Source organism: Thalassophryne amazonica, chromosome 8, assembly GCF_902500255.1.
Source record: "Thalassophryne amazonica chromosome 8, fThaAma1.1, whole genome shotgun sequence".
Taxonomy (NCBI): domain Eukaryota; kingdom Metazoa; phylum Chordata; class Actinopteri; order Batrachoidiformes; family Batrachoididae; genus Thalassophryne; species Thalassophryne amazonica.
This window is the reverse complement of record NC_047110.1, coordinates 56693665-56710784: the sequence shown is the minus strand read 5'-3', so window position 1 is coordinate 56710784 and position 17120 is coordinate 56693665. Positions and strand designations below refer to the sequence as shown.

General features: G+C 45.1%; 1 protein-coding gene across 2 annotated transcripts in view; it reads right to left on the bottom strand.

Annotated features, from left to right (window-relative positions):
• The window catches only part of LOC117515656 (anoctamin-9-like), a 79989-nt gene that overhangs the window by 14241 nt on the left and 48628 nt on the right, over positions 1 to 17120 (bottom strand). For both annotated transcript variants that reach the window (XM_034176318.1, XM_034176319.1), the window contains exons 11-21: positions 8422 to 8504; positions 8241 to 8345; positions 6941 to 7105; positions 6833 to 6869; positions 6273 to 6384; positions 5087 to 5144; positions 4841 to 4938; positions 4545 to 4741; positions 4293 to 4445; positions 4044 to 4191; positions 3817 to 3939 (exon numbers count right to left, since the gene is read on the bottom strand). In XM_034176318.1, the coding sequence (XP_034032209.1) occupies positions 3817 to 3939; positions 4044 to 4191; positions 4293 to 4445; positions 4545 to 4741; positions 4841 to 4938; positions 5087 to 5144; positions 6273 to 6384; positions 6833 to 6869; positions 6941 to 7105; positions 8241 to 8345; positions 8422 to 8504 (1279 nt within the window). The remainder of the gene's footprint in view (positions 1 to 3816; positions 3940 to 4043; positions 4192 to 4292; positions 4446 to 4544; positions 4742 to 4840; positions 4939 to 5086; positions 5145 to 6272; positions 6385 to 6832; positions 6870 to 6940; positions 7106 to 8240; positions 8346 to 8421; positions 8505 to 17120) is intronic.

Genomic DNA, 17120 nt, shown 5'->3' with positions numbered 1-17120 from the left:
CAGCTTTGAGCCAATTTGGATTTTACATGCTAGAAGAGTTAGTCAAGGATGAAGTGATTCTACTTTAGACAGAATTTATCAAATGTCACACGCAGAACTATATATTATTCTATTACTGAATCATAAAGAATTAATTTTCATGACTGTGTCAAACATGTAAGGTACAGGTGTTGCACACTCAGTACCCATTTTCATGTGCATTGGCTTGGACTGTGAAAAAGCTGAGCATCACATTTGGAAGAGGGCTGACAAAAAGAGAAAGTGGGTTTTTTTTTTTTTTTTGGTCACTGCCACAATAGCTGTTACAATTATAGTAAGAATGCAATGAAAATGAAGTATGCTTTGCCCAACAAAAGGGTAAAACTGTGTGCCAAGAACAGAACTGTTTTAAAATGGCATCTATTATGCCTCTACTTTTATTTCCAAACCAACTTTTATTGTAGTTTTCTGACTGTCATATTGTTTGATGTTCATGAGATATGGAAGAGTGTGGCACAGGCCTAGATGGACTTTATGATTCATTCGTTTATTTATTTTCTGCAATTCAGTCCACCATTCCCGATCCTCTAACTCTTTCTGGGGGATTCCAATGTGACCCCAAGCCAGCCAGAGGAATTGTTTAATACTTTACTCTGTTCATTTTTATGCATGTTTATAATTCTATTTATAAATATTTTTTAGCCCAAGTGTTGAGTGTTTTTTCCACTGACACGGAAAAACTATTTCCTATGCAAAAAGCAAAAACATGACCGCCACCGTAATTGAACCCAAGTATACATCAGCTTGAATTTGGCAGCTGTTAAGAAAAACAAAAATTCAGAAAATGCAGCTGTAATACACATAGGATTTCACTTACTTGAATTGCAATACTGTACATGCGTTTTAGGCAACATAACATGCATACCTAAATAAAGTGCTTACCTTTATTTATAATATATCTGATTTGGATCAAAATGGGCAACAGCCTTCAGTATTGCATAGTTAAGATGTGAAAAACAAAGCAGAATTAAGAAAAATTAAAAAACAGGGGGGTCTTCCAGGCACGTCCATTTGGGAAGAGACCCCGGAGAAGACGCAGGACTAGGTGGAGAGACTATATCTCCAGACTGGCCAGGGAACGCCTCGGTACCCCCCAGACAAAGGTGGGCATTGTGGCCCGGGAAAGGGAAGTTTGGGGTCCCCTGCTGGAGCTGTTGCCCCCGCGACCCGATCCTGGATAAGCAGTTGAAGATGAGTGAGAGTGGTTGTCATTTGCATAGCAGGGATACAGTTTGTCAGGAAATGAGCACTGCCGACTGGCACGCAGGAGCCAAGACAGGAACAACGTCAAAAGGGGCAGAGAGGCTTTATTTGCATGGAATACACTGGAAACGCTGTATGCGCACCTCAGAGAGTTAACACATGCAGGACATGGGACACATTGTCTGCTTGGCGTGTTAACAGATAAGAGAGCAGACAGAAGACCACTCTTATGGTGAATTTTGTCCAAAACATGAAGGATCACTACAAGGATTCCTTTGAGTGGTTGGAGAATAGACCTTTATTCTCTGATTCAACTTTCAAAATGTGTGTATATGCTGAGATGACCAGAATACTCCCTTGTGTAGTATTCAGCCTAAAGTAAGGCAATCTTTCTAATATGGCCACTGGAGTCTGGATACTATAGAGTACATTTCATACAGCAAAGCCTGTGCTATACATTCTGGTTTCTCAGACAGGTCTCCCAAACCAGAAGTTGGTGTAGTGCTCCGCCTTGATTGTTCCATTATCAGAGAGCAGAGTTTCTTGAAGCACTGCAATGTTGACATTATGTTTCATAACTTCACTATCAATAATTGCTATTTTTCTGGCATGCAATTGTTCACAGTCTAAATCATTATCAGTGGACATTCCAGTGGTCACACTTCGAACATTCCAAGCTGCAAAAGTACACAATCTTTTTTGGTGAATAACCTTATTGATAGGGGGCTGCCTGACTTAAGCGAGTGGTAGCTATCAATGGAATTGAAAGACTCCACCCGCTGATTGATGCAATCCCTGGCTCCAAACAGTAATTGGTTACTCTAATTTAGAAATGGTGACTACCACAATCTTGGTTTGTTACCTACGGTAATTTAAACTTTAGTCACAGTTGCCTCTGTGGTTGTCATGATGTGAAAAGATGATGTGATGAAATGAACCCAGCCAGGACAATTAAAGCTATCTTGGGTGATCGTCTCTCATCTGAAGCCCCCCCCCCCCCGGTCCAGAGGAAAGGCAATGCCAGTACATCTGAGGGAGAGAAACAACAGATGCAGTGGCTGCCATAGGGGAACTCAATGGTGATTCAGATGCCTTTGAAAGGGTCCCAGCTCCATTCCGAAAATGGTGCATGTTGGCTGTTGACTCATAAGGTGTCATCTGCCCTTTGACAGATCTTATTTTTAAATCCTGCTGGGTGACATGCCACTCTCCTCACCAGTATACACTGGTGGCGGAACTGGTTTAGATGCTGACCATAAGTCTGTCTGGCAGGCTGTATTGGGTTACAGTGCTAACAGTTGCAGGGGTGAACAACAACAGCAATTACGCTCCAACAAGACCTTGAGATACTTGAACTCCTCCATCTAGGGCAGTAACTCTCCTCATGACCCAGATGGAATATTTCACCCTTTTCCAACAAAGGAGCATGGTTTCAGATTTGGAGGTGCTTATCCTCATCCCAGCTGCTTCACATGCTGCCTCAAACCTACCGAGTGCACATTTGGAGGGCATTATCTGATGAGGCCAATAGAACCACATCATCTGCAAAAAGCAGAGCTGCAAACTGGACTCCTTCCAAACTTCAACTGCACCTTGAAATTCTGTTCAGGAAAATCATGACCAGAACTTTGGCTTCATTGGCTTCCTGTTAATTCTAGAATAGAATTTAAAATTCTTCTTCTTACTTAAGGTTTTGAATAATCAGGTCCCATCTTATCTTAGGGACCTCGTAGTACCATATCACCCCAATAGAGCGCTTCGCTCTCAGACTGCAGGCTTACTTGTAGTTCCTAGGGTTTGTAAGAGTAGAATGGGAGGCAGAGCCTTCAGCTTTCAGGCTCCTCTCCTTTGGAACCAGCTCCCAATTCAGATCAGGGAGACAGACACCCTCTCTACTTTTAAGATTAGGCTTAAAACTTTCCTTTTTGCTAAAGCTTATAGTTAGGGCTGGATCAGGTGACCCTGAACCATCCCTTAGTTATGCTGCTATAGACGTAGACTGCTGGGGGGTTCCCATGATGCACTGTTTCTTTCTCTTTTTGCTCTGTATGCACCACTCTGCATTTAATCAGTAGTGATCGATCTCTGCTCCCCTCCACAGCATGTCTTTTTCCTGGTTCTCTCCCTCAGCCCCAACCAGTCCCAGCAGAGGACTGCCCCTCCCGAGCCTGGTTCTGCTGAGGTTTCTTCCTGTTAAAGGGAGTTTTTCCTTCCCACTGTAGCCAAGTGCTTGCTCACAGGGGGTCATTTTGACCGTTGGGTTTTACATAATTATTGTATGGCCTTGCCTTACAATATAAAGCGCCTTGGGGCAACTGTTTGTTGTGATTTGGCGCTATATAAAAAAATTGATTGATTGAACTGGCAAAGTCATCATTCTTAAGATGTCACAAAGAAAACTCAATGAATCAAAGCAGGAGAAGTCATTAACAGCTGTTAAAATGCAAGTGATGGAGTTTTAAAACAAATCATACAAAAGGGAACATAACAGAAATATTTTGAGGGCCATGATGCCAGAAAACATGCTTTGAATAGTGGAATACTGCCATCTATAAAAGCATAAAGAGAACCAACCTGCATGAAGAAACATTCAAGCCACTGTGAGTCACCATTTGGGCAGCTGAAAACTCGTTGCGTATGCTGTCATCATAAACATGAGCAGTGGATAAAGTGTTGTTGATGTAGCCTGCCATGCAGCTTGAAACATAAAAAAAAAAGTATTCAACAAGAGTGCTGTACTGATCAAAGATATTTTCAGTGGGAACAATATAAATAATATAAAACAGAATACATGTTCTCACTCAGTATCTGTTGCTGTGTCATTGGCACACGGGCCATAGTGATAACGGTACACCAGTCGAGGGATGAAATCTGAGGATATGCCGATGACAAGCCCATTTGCAATGACTGCCAAGACACCTATTGCCTCTAACACGTCTATCCATACACCTGAGGAAACAACATTGACAAGATGAACAGTTTTCTTCTATGGTGTGCATGCAAACAACAAATACAGGCAATTTCACAAAAAGTACACAAGTAAGCCTTACCAATATCATTGGTTTTCTTGGGTATTAGTCTGCGCTCCAACGTGACCATCTTAATGGCATCCAGTCTTATCTCAATGATGTTATTAATGAGGGCCAACAGAGGAGCAAGAGGAAATGCTGCCACAAATATGGTGGTGAAGCTGAACTGGATCACTAAAGTTCCAACAGAGATGCATTAATCGCTAATAGTAAAGTAGTTTTCTTATACTGACAGTTGTTTGTTGCCTTCTAAGTTTATGGTGTGGGACATACCCATTTCTAGGAACTCATTAAACAGGCTAAAGGAGTCAACATCATTGAGGCGGTAGTTGCTAAGCCAATCTCGAAGCTTGCAGTTGTCACACATTTCAGCGCCGTGTTGATACTCTAGCTCATCTTTCAGATAGCAGTGCGCGCACTTTCTCTGCAGCTTATGGGTTTTTCTCCTCTTCAGCCATGTGCTAAACCAACTAATGCAAACAAGAAATAATTCGAGTAACCTGGGCCCATGTCAACAGAGTGGATGATACACAAGCCAAATGAAAAAATAAAAGCAGATTTGTACTTACGGCCCGGTGAACTCAAACACATTGCTGATGGTTTGCTTTAGTACCATTATAATGGCCATTTGGATAAACAGATCAGTCAGACAACCACTAGGATGACACTATATAAAGGCAAAACGTTTAGTGTGACTTTGAAAGCAATATATTCACATACAATGCAATCATGCTTCTGAAGGTACAATGTTCTCTTAAGAAAAATGAAGACCTGCTGTCGTTACTTTAATGAGATGCACACTGATTTTCACTTACTTCCTCTAGCCTCCATTTGCCTGCAATTCGCACATAACCACCAGGATGACCATTTATCCTGTCAAGAATGTTACAAATAACAAAAACATTACCTGCCTAAATCCATCAGGTTAAAACACTGAGTCCTCTACAGCACTGGTACTTATCAGGATCGTCAAATTGGTCACAAGTAAATCTGAGGTATATATATATATATATATAAAAATAAACAGAAGATGTGCCTTGGGAAAAGATCTATGCAAAGTCTGATTCTGAAACAATTGATAATGTGCGTGCACCTGCATACGAAATAACTCAAACAAGTGAGCAAGTTTTCATCACACTTGGTAGGAATATTGCTTTGGTTAGTGTCTTCAGGTGATGAATTTTTGGACCAGATCAGTCAAAGGACAAGGTCTTCAAAAATATAGTCTGACAAAACATATTTTCCACATGGTTGGACAGATTATGTAATAAAGGATTATTAACCAAGCAAGAGGTCTGTACGGGGAAATATCAGAACGAGGTGTCCGTGTGTAAAACACCGAGGTGTGATATCCCCGTATGGACCGAGCAGGCGAGGTTAATAATTTGTTTATTATATGGCTGTTTATATATATATATATATATATATATATATATATATATATATATATATATATTTAGCTTCCTGGTTTGTAGCGAAAATACGCATTGCGGACCGGTAATCAGCCAATCAGAGAGCGCGTAGCGTCACAGCCATATAATAAAAGCTCATATCAATCAGTAAACAATTTGAAATACAATGGCATGAGTGACATGCTACATCACAAAGACATCATGAAATGATTAATGCTGATGTAATGTTCAAAACACGGTATCTCGGCATGGGTAAGACTAGAGAAGTCATCCAAAGACGACAATTATTAGTTGTTCTGTGGTATAAGTGACATCACGATGATATGAATAAAAAGCTTTCACTATTGTCTGAAAAACACATTACACAAACACACATTACATGTATACATGCATTAGATGATGTTTGCATCATTTTAAGGTATTTTCCGTAGGCATTTTTTCTACTGAAATATTAGACTAATAATCTTGGAAAACATATAGATTTTGTACAACATGAGCTCTTTAAAAAGGGTCACAAAGAAGAGGTTTGGAACCACTGCTGTCAGTTCTTTAGGTTAGTCAACCTATATGTAGGTCCATAAGTTCTTACCTGCCGAGAAAAAAAGCCACATAGAAGAGGGAGGAGAAGTAAGTGAAGAACTGGAAAGTGAACATCTTGACAGTGAAACTTTTCTCTGTGGCAGCAAACGATCTCGTTTTCTCTGGTGAAGACAAGAGTGCATGCAGCTCAATGGTTGGCCAACAGATGGCACAATTCCCCACACTTAATTCAAGCAGAATTTAAAATACTTCTGTTATTTTCTCCATATTCAAACAATTTAGCCTATTTATTCTCTATTAGGTAATTACAAAATTTACCATTTTATAGCCAATTTCATTAATTACAGTAGGCATGCCACAGATGGAAATCATGCACTCATATCAAGGTAATTGACATTCGGAGGTATTTTACAACATACAAAGATCAGTGGTTACTCATATTACAATTCATGTGTTACTGTATAATAAGATTAATGGCCCATTTGTGCTGTTTTACAGCTTAAAATATGGTATATTTTGAAACATCACAATAGCTGATCATTGGTTAATTATTTTTACGTATTCAGGAAAAAACAATAAATCACAGCACTATATGAAAATAAAACATACCTATTTCACAGAGCTTCATGGCTACAACGCGGTTGATCTGCAAAGATGGACATGTGGTCAGTGAAAAAGAATAATACTTTAAAGGAAACCGAGACAAATGCTGCGTACCCGTGTCATGATGGTGATAATCAGATAATGTACGAAGGCCCCCAGCATCATTGCTCCACCGTTAGAGTGGGTGCTCAGAAATTCCCATGATCCCTCAGCCAAAAGCACTGCTGCAATCACCCTGAACACCACCAAAGCATGCGTCAGGCCGATGATCACTAGAATCTACGGGACAACAGGGGGCACTTGTTAGTCTCACTCTACTTATGAAGACTTCCATGAAGGAACCATGGGAGCATACACCTGATATAGCTGTGGACACACGCTTATGTACACTTTCAAACCCAGTTTTGCCAAACTTCACTGTTTCCATTGTCAGTCAATGGCCAGTTTCAATGCCTACTTTATTTCCATATAGTTATTTTTAAATAACAGATATAAGATGGTAAATAAAAAAATCAAGTACATCCAATTTTTAGTGGGTCAGCAGGCCCTATACACTCAGACTAAAAAACTTCAAAATCAATTACACCAACTGCACATTTTCCATTTTTCCAAACAGCATGCGCGTTAAATCAGCTAGAATATGTACTTTATTTCCACATAAAAGATATATAAAATATTAATATTTACAAGATAGTAAATATAAGCTGAAATAAATCTTTGTCCAATTTTCATGCATGGAAGGTTTCAGAAATCAATGGAAATACTTGGAAAGCTTTTCAATGCCAAAATGGCCTGATTAGGAACAACTGGGGCATCTTTGGTTGTATTTAATCAGCTCCTTCTTACATTTTTAATTTAACCTTTATTTATACAGGTTAGCCCCATTGGGATCAAAACCTCTTTTGCAATGAAGACCTGGACAATTATAAAGATTCCAATTCACCTTTCCTGCATGTCTTTAAATGAGGGAGGAAACCGGAGCACCCGGAGGAAACCCACACAAACATGGGGAGAACGTGCAGACTCCACACAGAAAGGCCACAGGTGGGAATCAGACCCATGACCTTCTTGCTGTGAGGCAACAGCGCTAACCACTAAGCCACCGTGCCGCCAAGATAGGGTTGTGTCAGGAAGGGCATCTGCATCAAAAACTGTGGCAAATTCTGATGTGGATCTGTATCCACTGTGGCAACCCAAGAAACTGCGAGCAGCAGAAAGAAACTACAACAACAACTTCTTGCATTTAAGTTGTTGACACACACACATAACATTTGATCAAATAGAATATGTGCAGTTGAGGAAAATTAGGTTTGAAAGTTTTAAAGCAAGGTGTATGCAAACTTATGTATGTTCTTATCCTCATTCTCAAACCTACACAGAGAGTAGCAGCAAGAGAAGAGAAGCAGTAACCTACCATAACTGTGACACAGATCAACACCAACGTACTGCGCAGGTAGGAGTGCTCATACGTTTTGGGGTTACAGTCAACATTGTTCACAATTTCCAAGATCAGTTCCTCCTAAAATACAACATAATGCTGAAATAAAATAACCATGACAGAAAGGCTATGCAATTAAATGCATCACCAATCTTACCTCCTCCTCGCACCAATCAGACACTTTCCATGCGCACACGTAGGAAGCTCGATGTCTTTTCCAGAATTCAAAAAACAGCGTTGCTGTGAAAAGCGTGAACCTGAATTAGGTGGAAAATCCTAACAGGTTTAATGTGCTTAAGTGCTGCTAGTTTTATGATACATCCAGTAGCATCTTTGGGTTAACCTTACACTGCATGCATGACGGCATCAACATTACAACAGTCAATACACACGTTTTTTTTATTATTATTTTCATCATCATCATGTGTGGTTTGGATTAAACCCAATTAGATTTAGAGAACCAGGCCATGTTTACTGCAGTGCTGGAGTGGTTGCATGGTTTTGATTTTTGTGTCAAATTTTTCCCAACATGCTAAGCCATTTCCCAAGATAGACATTCAACTGTGATTCATTTTACTACGTCTTTCTTCAGTAAATGGTCATTTCCTCAGGACTAAAAGGTCAGAACAATACTTTCCACTAATTTTCAGAAAAAAAAAAAAAAAAAACTATTCAGTTGGCTCAAACAGAAACTTGGGGTCTCTGTGTACTGTATTTTCCGGACTATAGGTCATGGTTTATTAATATACTGGTTTTTTAATGTCCTGCAACTTATATTCTGAAAAAAAAAACTCATTTCAAAAAAATAGGGATGTAACAGAGCCACAACATCAGTAATTGGGAAGGGAAAATAAGAAACCACCATCTGATCCTTTGTTGAGCTCTCACTTTCTTTAGTAGAGAAGCTTGAATCCTTGACTGGGTTGCTTGACGCGAGGACGTTTCGCTTCAAATCGCAGAAGCTTCCTCAGCTAAAATTCTTGCTCTGGTGGTCTGACTTCTGTCTTGACTCTGTAGAGAAGGAATAATCAAGAAGTCACAAAAGCTGGAGTTTTAAACCTAACCAGACCCCTCCTACCGAGAGGCAGGACTGCTATAGGCCAGTGACTAAACAATAGCTCTAATTAGCACCTATTGTGCTCTAGTTAGCACCCTCCTAATGACAGGGCAGCTGTCCCTCCTAATGATGGGACGGACCCTCTCCTGATGGCTCCCTTGATGACTCTGCTGATGACGTGAATGACTCATTACCATGAACAAAAGAATGAAACTGCTTTGACCTGAGTACCCCATTGTAAACAGGGGATAAAGCGTGTCTCAGACCCCCTCTCCGGTTAAGGCTGGGTTTCAAACGTTTCACAAAGAATGCCTCCTTGACCCCTCTCTCAAACCATTTCTTCTCTCTGGCTAATATTTTAACTTCCTTGTCCTCAAACGTGTGGTTAGTGTCTTTAAGGTGGAGATGAACTGCAGACTGAGGTCCACTGGCACCCTCAGTCCACTGGCGCCCTCAGTCTGCAGTTTTTTTTTTTTCAGTATTTTTTGGCTTGTTTTACACCAGATGCTCTTCCTGACGTAACCCTCATTTATCCAGGCTTGGGACCGGTGTCGCCGACCAAACAGACCCTCTAAAAATCAGTCCCCCCTGCCTTCACTGCGCATGTGTCATTTCAGACCACAGCAGCGTCATTTCTGAACATCAGCCACGGTTCACCAATCATTACCTCATTTCTGCTTAAACTGCACTCCAGTCATCTATCTCAGCGACAGATATCTGAAGCTTTTGTACAACAATCATTTCCACATAAATTCAGCATTATTTCATCATAAAAGATGGGGGAAGCGATCAGAGCGTCACAACAGCACGTCAGCCTCAGATGTGCCGATGTCTTTTCGGAGCGTCAGTAGCATAATGAAGTGATTATTGCCTCGTTTCTGCTTAAAAACTGATTTTAGAATGATTTAAGAGGTTTTACTGTTATATGGCTGGGGGGGCCTGGCTGCCGGTTTGTTTCTGTTTTTTGGTTTTCCTCCCAGGTGGCTTGCGTTTGGGACTGAGTGGCTGTGTTGCTGAGGCTGTCAGGACCTCACCCTGATCACCTGCGACTCGTCAGGACTCACAGCTTGGTGCATCTGGATGGATTGGAACATGTTGGCATTTAAGACTGGAGTGCACAGTGTGTATTTGCCAGAGACTCGACCTTGTGACCAGACGGGTGAGATCGTCGTCTCGGGAGCCATCTCATCAACAGCGGATGCTGAGAACGTCCAGTTTGATGCACAGTCTGTGAAAGAGGAGGGGGTGAGGTCTCACGCTCGTCAGCACACTTCCTGAGGTACGTTAGATTTTGTGACTAACAGTTATACAGTCAGTAAATGTGGTGTCCCTCACACCTTATTGTATTGAGCTGTTTGTTAGTCATGTATCAGCTTCCACTGCAGTGGAGTTTGTGAACGGGAGGTTCCATGCCTGCAGGTTGGGAAGCTGATCAGTAATCAAGCCAGGAAGTGTTTGCTGTTTGTACACCTTTAAGTGTTCTGTGTGTAGAGTGTGGACTCACATAATGGTTCCTTCTTTCACAGACTCGGTTGTTGCGGCCACCTGGGGGGTGTCGGCGGGGTCCTTGGGTCCGAAACAGCTTCTGGCTCCGGACCGTTAGCGCTGCTGGGAGCGCACCACGCCAGGCCGCACCTTTTTGTTATATTATCACTGTTATGTATTAAATTCAGTTAGCCTTTGAACCGTGCTCTGCTTATTTCATACTGGGTCCTTCAAACGCTGGTCGGTTCTCCGAGCTGCGTCCGACACATAACATTTACTTTCTCATCTGATGGTTAATAATCACATTATTCCCTTTGAGATCGCTTGGGGTGAAGAGAGTCAGATTCAGACGTGCTGCTGTGGTCTGTGGTCCACCACAGTGAAGGCAGGGCGGACCAATTTTTAGGGGGGTGGGGGCTGTTCGGTTGGTGACACCGGCACTCAGAATGTACTGGCTGCACACCCCATTTGGCTGAGTTTAGTTGAAATACCAATCAGCTAACAAAAAATGTATGCTTTGCTAATTAGCCGTTAGCTGATTAGCTGAAATGTGCCTATTGCTGGTGCAACTGCTCAAATTTATTATGTTCATTGTGCATTTTGTTGAAATGGATCAACAGTGTCCAGCAGTTTTGTACCATCTTACATTTCAGTGTCTGTTAGTATTTCTGTATCTTCAGTGAAAGATGAAAGCATGGCGCTGACTGAGTCTCATAGACTTTGACATCTGATTGATTGTGAGTGTTCTTGAATGTGAAAAAGCTGTATGATGAAAGAACAGAACACTGCTGAGAGTGCATCTCTGCCAGGAACAGATGGCCTGAGTTTATGAAGATGTGAGTAGCCAGGATGAGTGGGCTGTCACAGTGATCTGGCCTCTGTTTGGCAAATGTATCACAAAAATATGAATATATAAATATATATCTCACCAGGTGGACAGAATATTTGTGTGGATTTAAGGGATGTTTGGGGCTATAAAATGCTGTATTATAATATTTTGGAGGAGGCGGTTATGTATCTGCATGATCCATGAACTGACCCAGATAATTTATTAATTAAAAAGTAGGGAACTATAATCCACAAGGCCAAGTTTTTGTGGCTGTTATGCCAGATTTCAGGAACCACTGGTCAAACCATCTTAATGTTGGTGTCAAATTATTTGCACAATATCAGTTTCTATAAACTCTAATAAAATAGAATGTCACAAACTGAACAGCTATTAACAATAATAAATCCACCCACTACGAAGACCTCAGTAACCACTTTTGGTCTTACATTACTCAAAGTTTATATTTAACTGAATTTGACAATTTTCCTTAAAAATAACAAGAAACTCTTCTTTTGATTTTTGACCCCAATTAAACCACCTCCGGCAGCATGGTGTCTTAGTGGTTAGCATTGTTGCCACACAGCAAGAAGGTCATGGGATCAATTCCCACCTGTGGCTTTTCTGTGTGGAGTTTGCATGTTCTCCCCGTGTTTGCATGCGTTTACTTCGGGTGCTGCGGCTTCCCCCCACATCCAAAGACATGCAGGTTAGGTGGACTGGAAACTTTAAAATGTCCGTAGGTGTACATGTAGGTGTTAATGCATTTGTTTGTCTATATGTGGCCCTGCGACAGACTGGTGTCCTGTCCAGGGTGTACCCCACCTCACCCCCTATGACTGCTGGGACCCTTAATTGCAGTAATGGCATCTTGACACTTGCACGAATTTGATCCGTGTACTGTCACGCAATCTTGCGTGCCAATGAGTAAACGCGTTGTAACATGTTGTAAACTGCTGCGTGCGGCTGCGTGCCAGTGCTCAAAGAAAATTTTGAAATGTTCAAAACTTCTGGTATGCACACAATTTCGTGAACTAGTCGTCAACATTGGGCAACCTATTCGTAAACACTGCGTGTCAATGTGCGCAGGGCATCTGAACAATTATGATGAGATGTTAGGGCCCTGTCCCACTGGCGTTTAGGAGGATTTGCGGATGGAATGCGCACAAAAGTGGCCCACATCCTCCAAACAACCGCAATAACCGTGTAACATCCCTGTATGAGTCGGCCGCCATCCGAACACGTCCGTGATCATCCGCAGAGGCACGCATGTCCGCAGCCAGGATTTTTGAGCGGCTCAAAAATCCTGCTGCGGATGAGATCCGCATCACTGCCTGAACACATACGCAGGACATACACAACCAACGCGCCGCATATCCCCTGTCATCCGCTGATATCCGCAACGGCCGGGTTGGCGCGGCTTGGCGGCGGACCGGGACAGCGCGCAAAACAGATATGACGCGTGCCCAGCACGGCCACATCACGGTCGCAAATGGTATGTCGCGCATGCAGACAGAGTGGGCACGGATGGAGCGAGTGCATCATGGCCGCTGTGCCCCTCATGGGGGCACCTCCGTGGTCGCCTTCGCTTCTGTTCCCTGTTATATCCGCTTTTCTTCCTCATGTATTCTCTGATCCACCCCGGGACATTTGTCATTTCTGCCCACCTTTGTTGCGGACGCTCAGCTTTTGTCTCCTCATTTCATGCGCAAATCCTCCTAAACGCCAGTGGGACAGGACCCTTACATCTATAATAAACAATTTTACAGATACATTATCTAACTCATAAGAAGAAATAAAAATGTAACTGTTTTACCAATCCATTACAATATATATAATAGAAATAATTACCTTTGAGACAAGATTCCAAATGCATTCTCCACTGCACAACATGCACAAGACAACCTGCAGCCGTGGATAATTTCTCTGTCATTCTGGGAGCGATGAGAGAATGGTTTCATCTGCCAAGTTCTAAAAGCAAATTAGTCATCGGCTACGAAAAGATTGTTTTATATCGTGTGGCATCGAGCGGGACAAAGTGGGATACAGCGTGACAAATTGTGCGGCAGTGTGGGGATCAAATTGGTGCAAGTATCAAGGTGCCTTAACCAGTTGAAGATGAGTGTGATGAGTGAGTAAACCACCTACATCTCAATAATTGAAGCTAGAGATCAGGGACCGTATTCACAAAGAATTTCAGGGTCCTCTCAGAGATCTCCCAACTTAGCCTAAAGATTCCTAGCAAGGAATGTTAGCCTAACAGTTATACAGAAAGTGTCTGAGAGCAACTCTGAGCAAGGAGTGGACAGCAACTTGTTGGGAAAGTGTAGGAACACGGACCCACAACAGGGGGCGCAAATGAACGGACAATGGAGTAAGTCAAAATAACAACGCTTTACTGTTGTGAATGTGCACAACGAATACAACCAATTACAGAAATGGACAAAAGTCAATACACAAAGGTGTCGTGTGGGCAGGCTCGAAGATAGGAGACGCCTCTCCAAGGTAAGACCGGAACCACACGGCTTCCTCCGCCACAGGACCCCGGGAATACTGGAGCCGCCAAGTCCCGAACTCCCAGGTGGCCACTGCCTCCGCGTGTCGGACCTGGTACTGCTGGCGAGGGAAAAAGAACAGTTAGATGGGGGCGCGTTTGCACCCAGAACTCCAAACGGCAGGAAAGGTACCTCCACCTCTCGTTGGAACAGTAAACCAATAACTAGCTCAGTCAAAACTGTGTACTCAGTAGGCTTTGATATGTTACCTCTCTGGTAGAAACGATATCTCGGCAATGAGGTGGAGATGCCGTCCTGCTGATATACCCCACTGATGATTGCCGTCAGCTGTCTCAGGTGATGGGTGACAGCTGTCACCGAGGCTGCTCCCGTGAGGCGGCGGCGCCCTCTGGTGCCTGGAGCCCGCACTCCAGGCAGGGCGCCCTCTGGTGATGGTGGGCCAGCAGTACCTCCTCTTCAGCGGCCCACACAACAGGACCCCCCCCTCAACGGGCGCCTCCTGGCGCCCGACCGGGCTTGTCCGGGTGGCGACAGTAGAAGTCGGCCAGGAGGGCCGGGTCCAGGATGAAGCTCTTCTTCACCCAGGAGCGTTCTTCGGGACCGTACCCCTCCCAGTCCACCAGATATTGAAAGCCCCGGCCCATCCGTCGGACGTCCAACAACCGGCGCACTGTCCAAGCCGGCTCGCCATCGATGATCCGGGCAGGAGGTGGTGCCGGACCGGGTGTACAGAGGGGCGAGGTGTGATGGGGCTTGATTTTGGACACATGAAATACTGGATGGATCCGCAGTGAGGCTGGAAGCCGAAGCCTCACTGCGGCGGGATTGATGACCTTGAGAATCTTAAACGGACCTATGTACCTGTCTTGGAGTTTTGGGGAGGCCACTTGCAGTGGAATGTCCTTGGTGGACAACCACACTTCCTGCCCGGGGCGATACGTAGGGGCCGGGGTCCGCCGCCGGTCTGCATGGGTCTTCGCCCTCATCCGGGCCTTCAGCAAAGCAGAACGGGCGGCACGCCACACCCGACGGCACTTCCGCAGGTGGGCCTGGACCGAGGGCACACCGACCTCTCCCTCAACCACCGGGAACAACGGGGGCTGATACCCCAAACACACCTCAAAGGGGGAGAGGCCGGTGGCTGATGACACTTGACTGTTGTGGGCGTACTCGATCCAGGCCAGATGAGTACTCCAGGCCGCCGGGTGCGCTTCTGTCACACAACGCAGTGTTTGCTCCATTTCTTGATTGGCCCGCTCTGCTTGCCCGTTGGTCTGGGGGTGATACCCGGACGAGAGACTGACTGTGGCCCCCAGTTCCCGGCAAAAGCTCCTCCAGACATGCGAGGAGAACTGGGGACCGCGATCGGAGACGATGTCTGATGGTATCCCATGCAGGCGGACGACGTGGTGGACCAGGAGGTCCGCTGTCTCCTGGGCCGTTGGGAGCTTCGGGAGGGCCACGAAGTGGGCCGCCTTGGAGAATCGGTCCACTATCGTGAGGATCACGGTGTTTCCCTGGGACGGCGGGAGGCCCGTGACAAAATCCAGGCCGATGTGGGACCAGGGGCGATGAGGCACGGGCAGCGGCTGTAGCAGTCCCGGAGCCTTGCGATGGTCGGCCTTGCCCCTGGCACAGGTGGTGCAGGCCTGGATATAATCCCGGACGTCGGCCTCCAGGGACGCCCACCAGAAGCGCTGCCGGACAACTGTCACGGTTCTTCGCACCCCTGGATGACAGGAGAGCTTAGAGCCATGACAGAAGTCCAGGACTGCAGCCCTTGCCTCTGGTGGGACGTAAAGTCTGTTCTTTGGTCCAGCCCCGGGGTCCGGGCTTCGTGCCAGGGCCTCCCGGACGGTTCTCTCTACGTCCCAGGTGAGGGTGGCCACGATAGTGGACTCCGGGATGATGGGTTCCGGTGGATCCGACAACTCCGCCTTGACCTCGTCTTCGTGTACCCGGGACAAGGCATCCGACTTCTGGTTCTTGGTCCCGGGCCGGTAGGTGATGCGGAAGTCAAAACGGCCGAAGAACAGTGACCAGCGGGCTTGCCTGGGATTCAGCCGCTTGGCGGTCCTGATATATTCCAGGTTCCGGTGGTCAGTGAAAACCGTGAATGGCACGGACGTTCCCTCCAACAGGTGTCTCCACTCTTCAAGAGCCTCTTTCACCGCAAGGAGTTCTCGGTTGCCGACGTCATAGTTCCGTTCAGCCGGGGTCAACCTGCGGGGAAAATAGGCACACGGATGAAGGACCTTATCGGTCTTCCCACTCTGGGACAGCACAGCTCCTATCCCTGAGTCCGAGGCGTCCACCTCAACCACTAACTGGCGACTAGGATCGGGCTGCACCAGAACGGGTGCAGACGAGAAGCGCCGTTTCAACTCCTTGAACGCGGCATCGCAACGATCCGACCAGGTGAAGGGGACTTTTGGTGAGGTCAGGGCTGTCAGGGGGCTAACAACCTGGCTGTAGCCCTTAATGAACCTCCTGTAGAAATTTGCAAAGCCGAGGAACTGTTGCAGCTTCCTACGGCTTGTGGGTTGGGGCCAGTCTCTCACCGCTGCAACCTTGGCCGGATCAGGAGCGACGGAGTTGGGGGAGATGATGAACCCCAGGAAGGACAAAGAGGTGCGGTGAAACCCACACTTCTCGCCCTTAACAAACAGCCGGTTCTCCAATAACCGCTGCAGGACCTGACGTACATGTCGGACATGAGTCTCAGGATCCGGAGAAAAGATGAGTATGTCGTCTAGATATACGAAGACGAATCGGTGCAGGAAGTCCCGCAAGACATCATTAACCAATGCTTGGAACGTCGCGGGAGCATTTGTAAGACCGAACGGCATGACCAGGTACTCAAAATGACCCAACGGGGTGTTAAATGCCGTCTTCCACTCGTCTCCCTTCCGGATCCGAACCAGGTGATACGCATTCCTAAGATCAAGCTTGGTGAATATCTTGGCTCCATG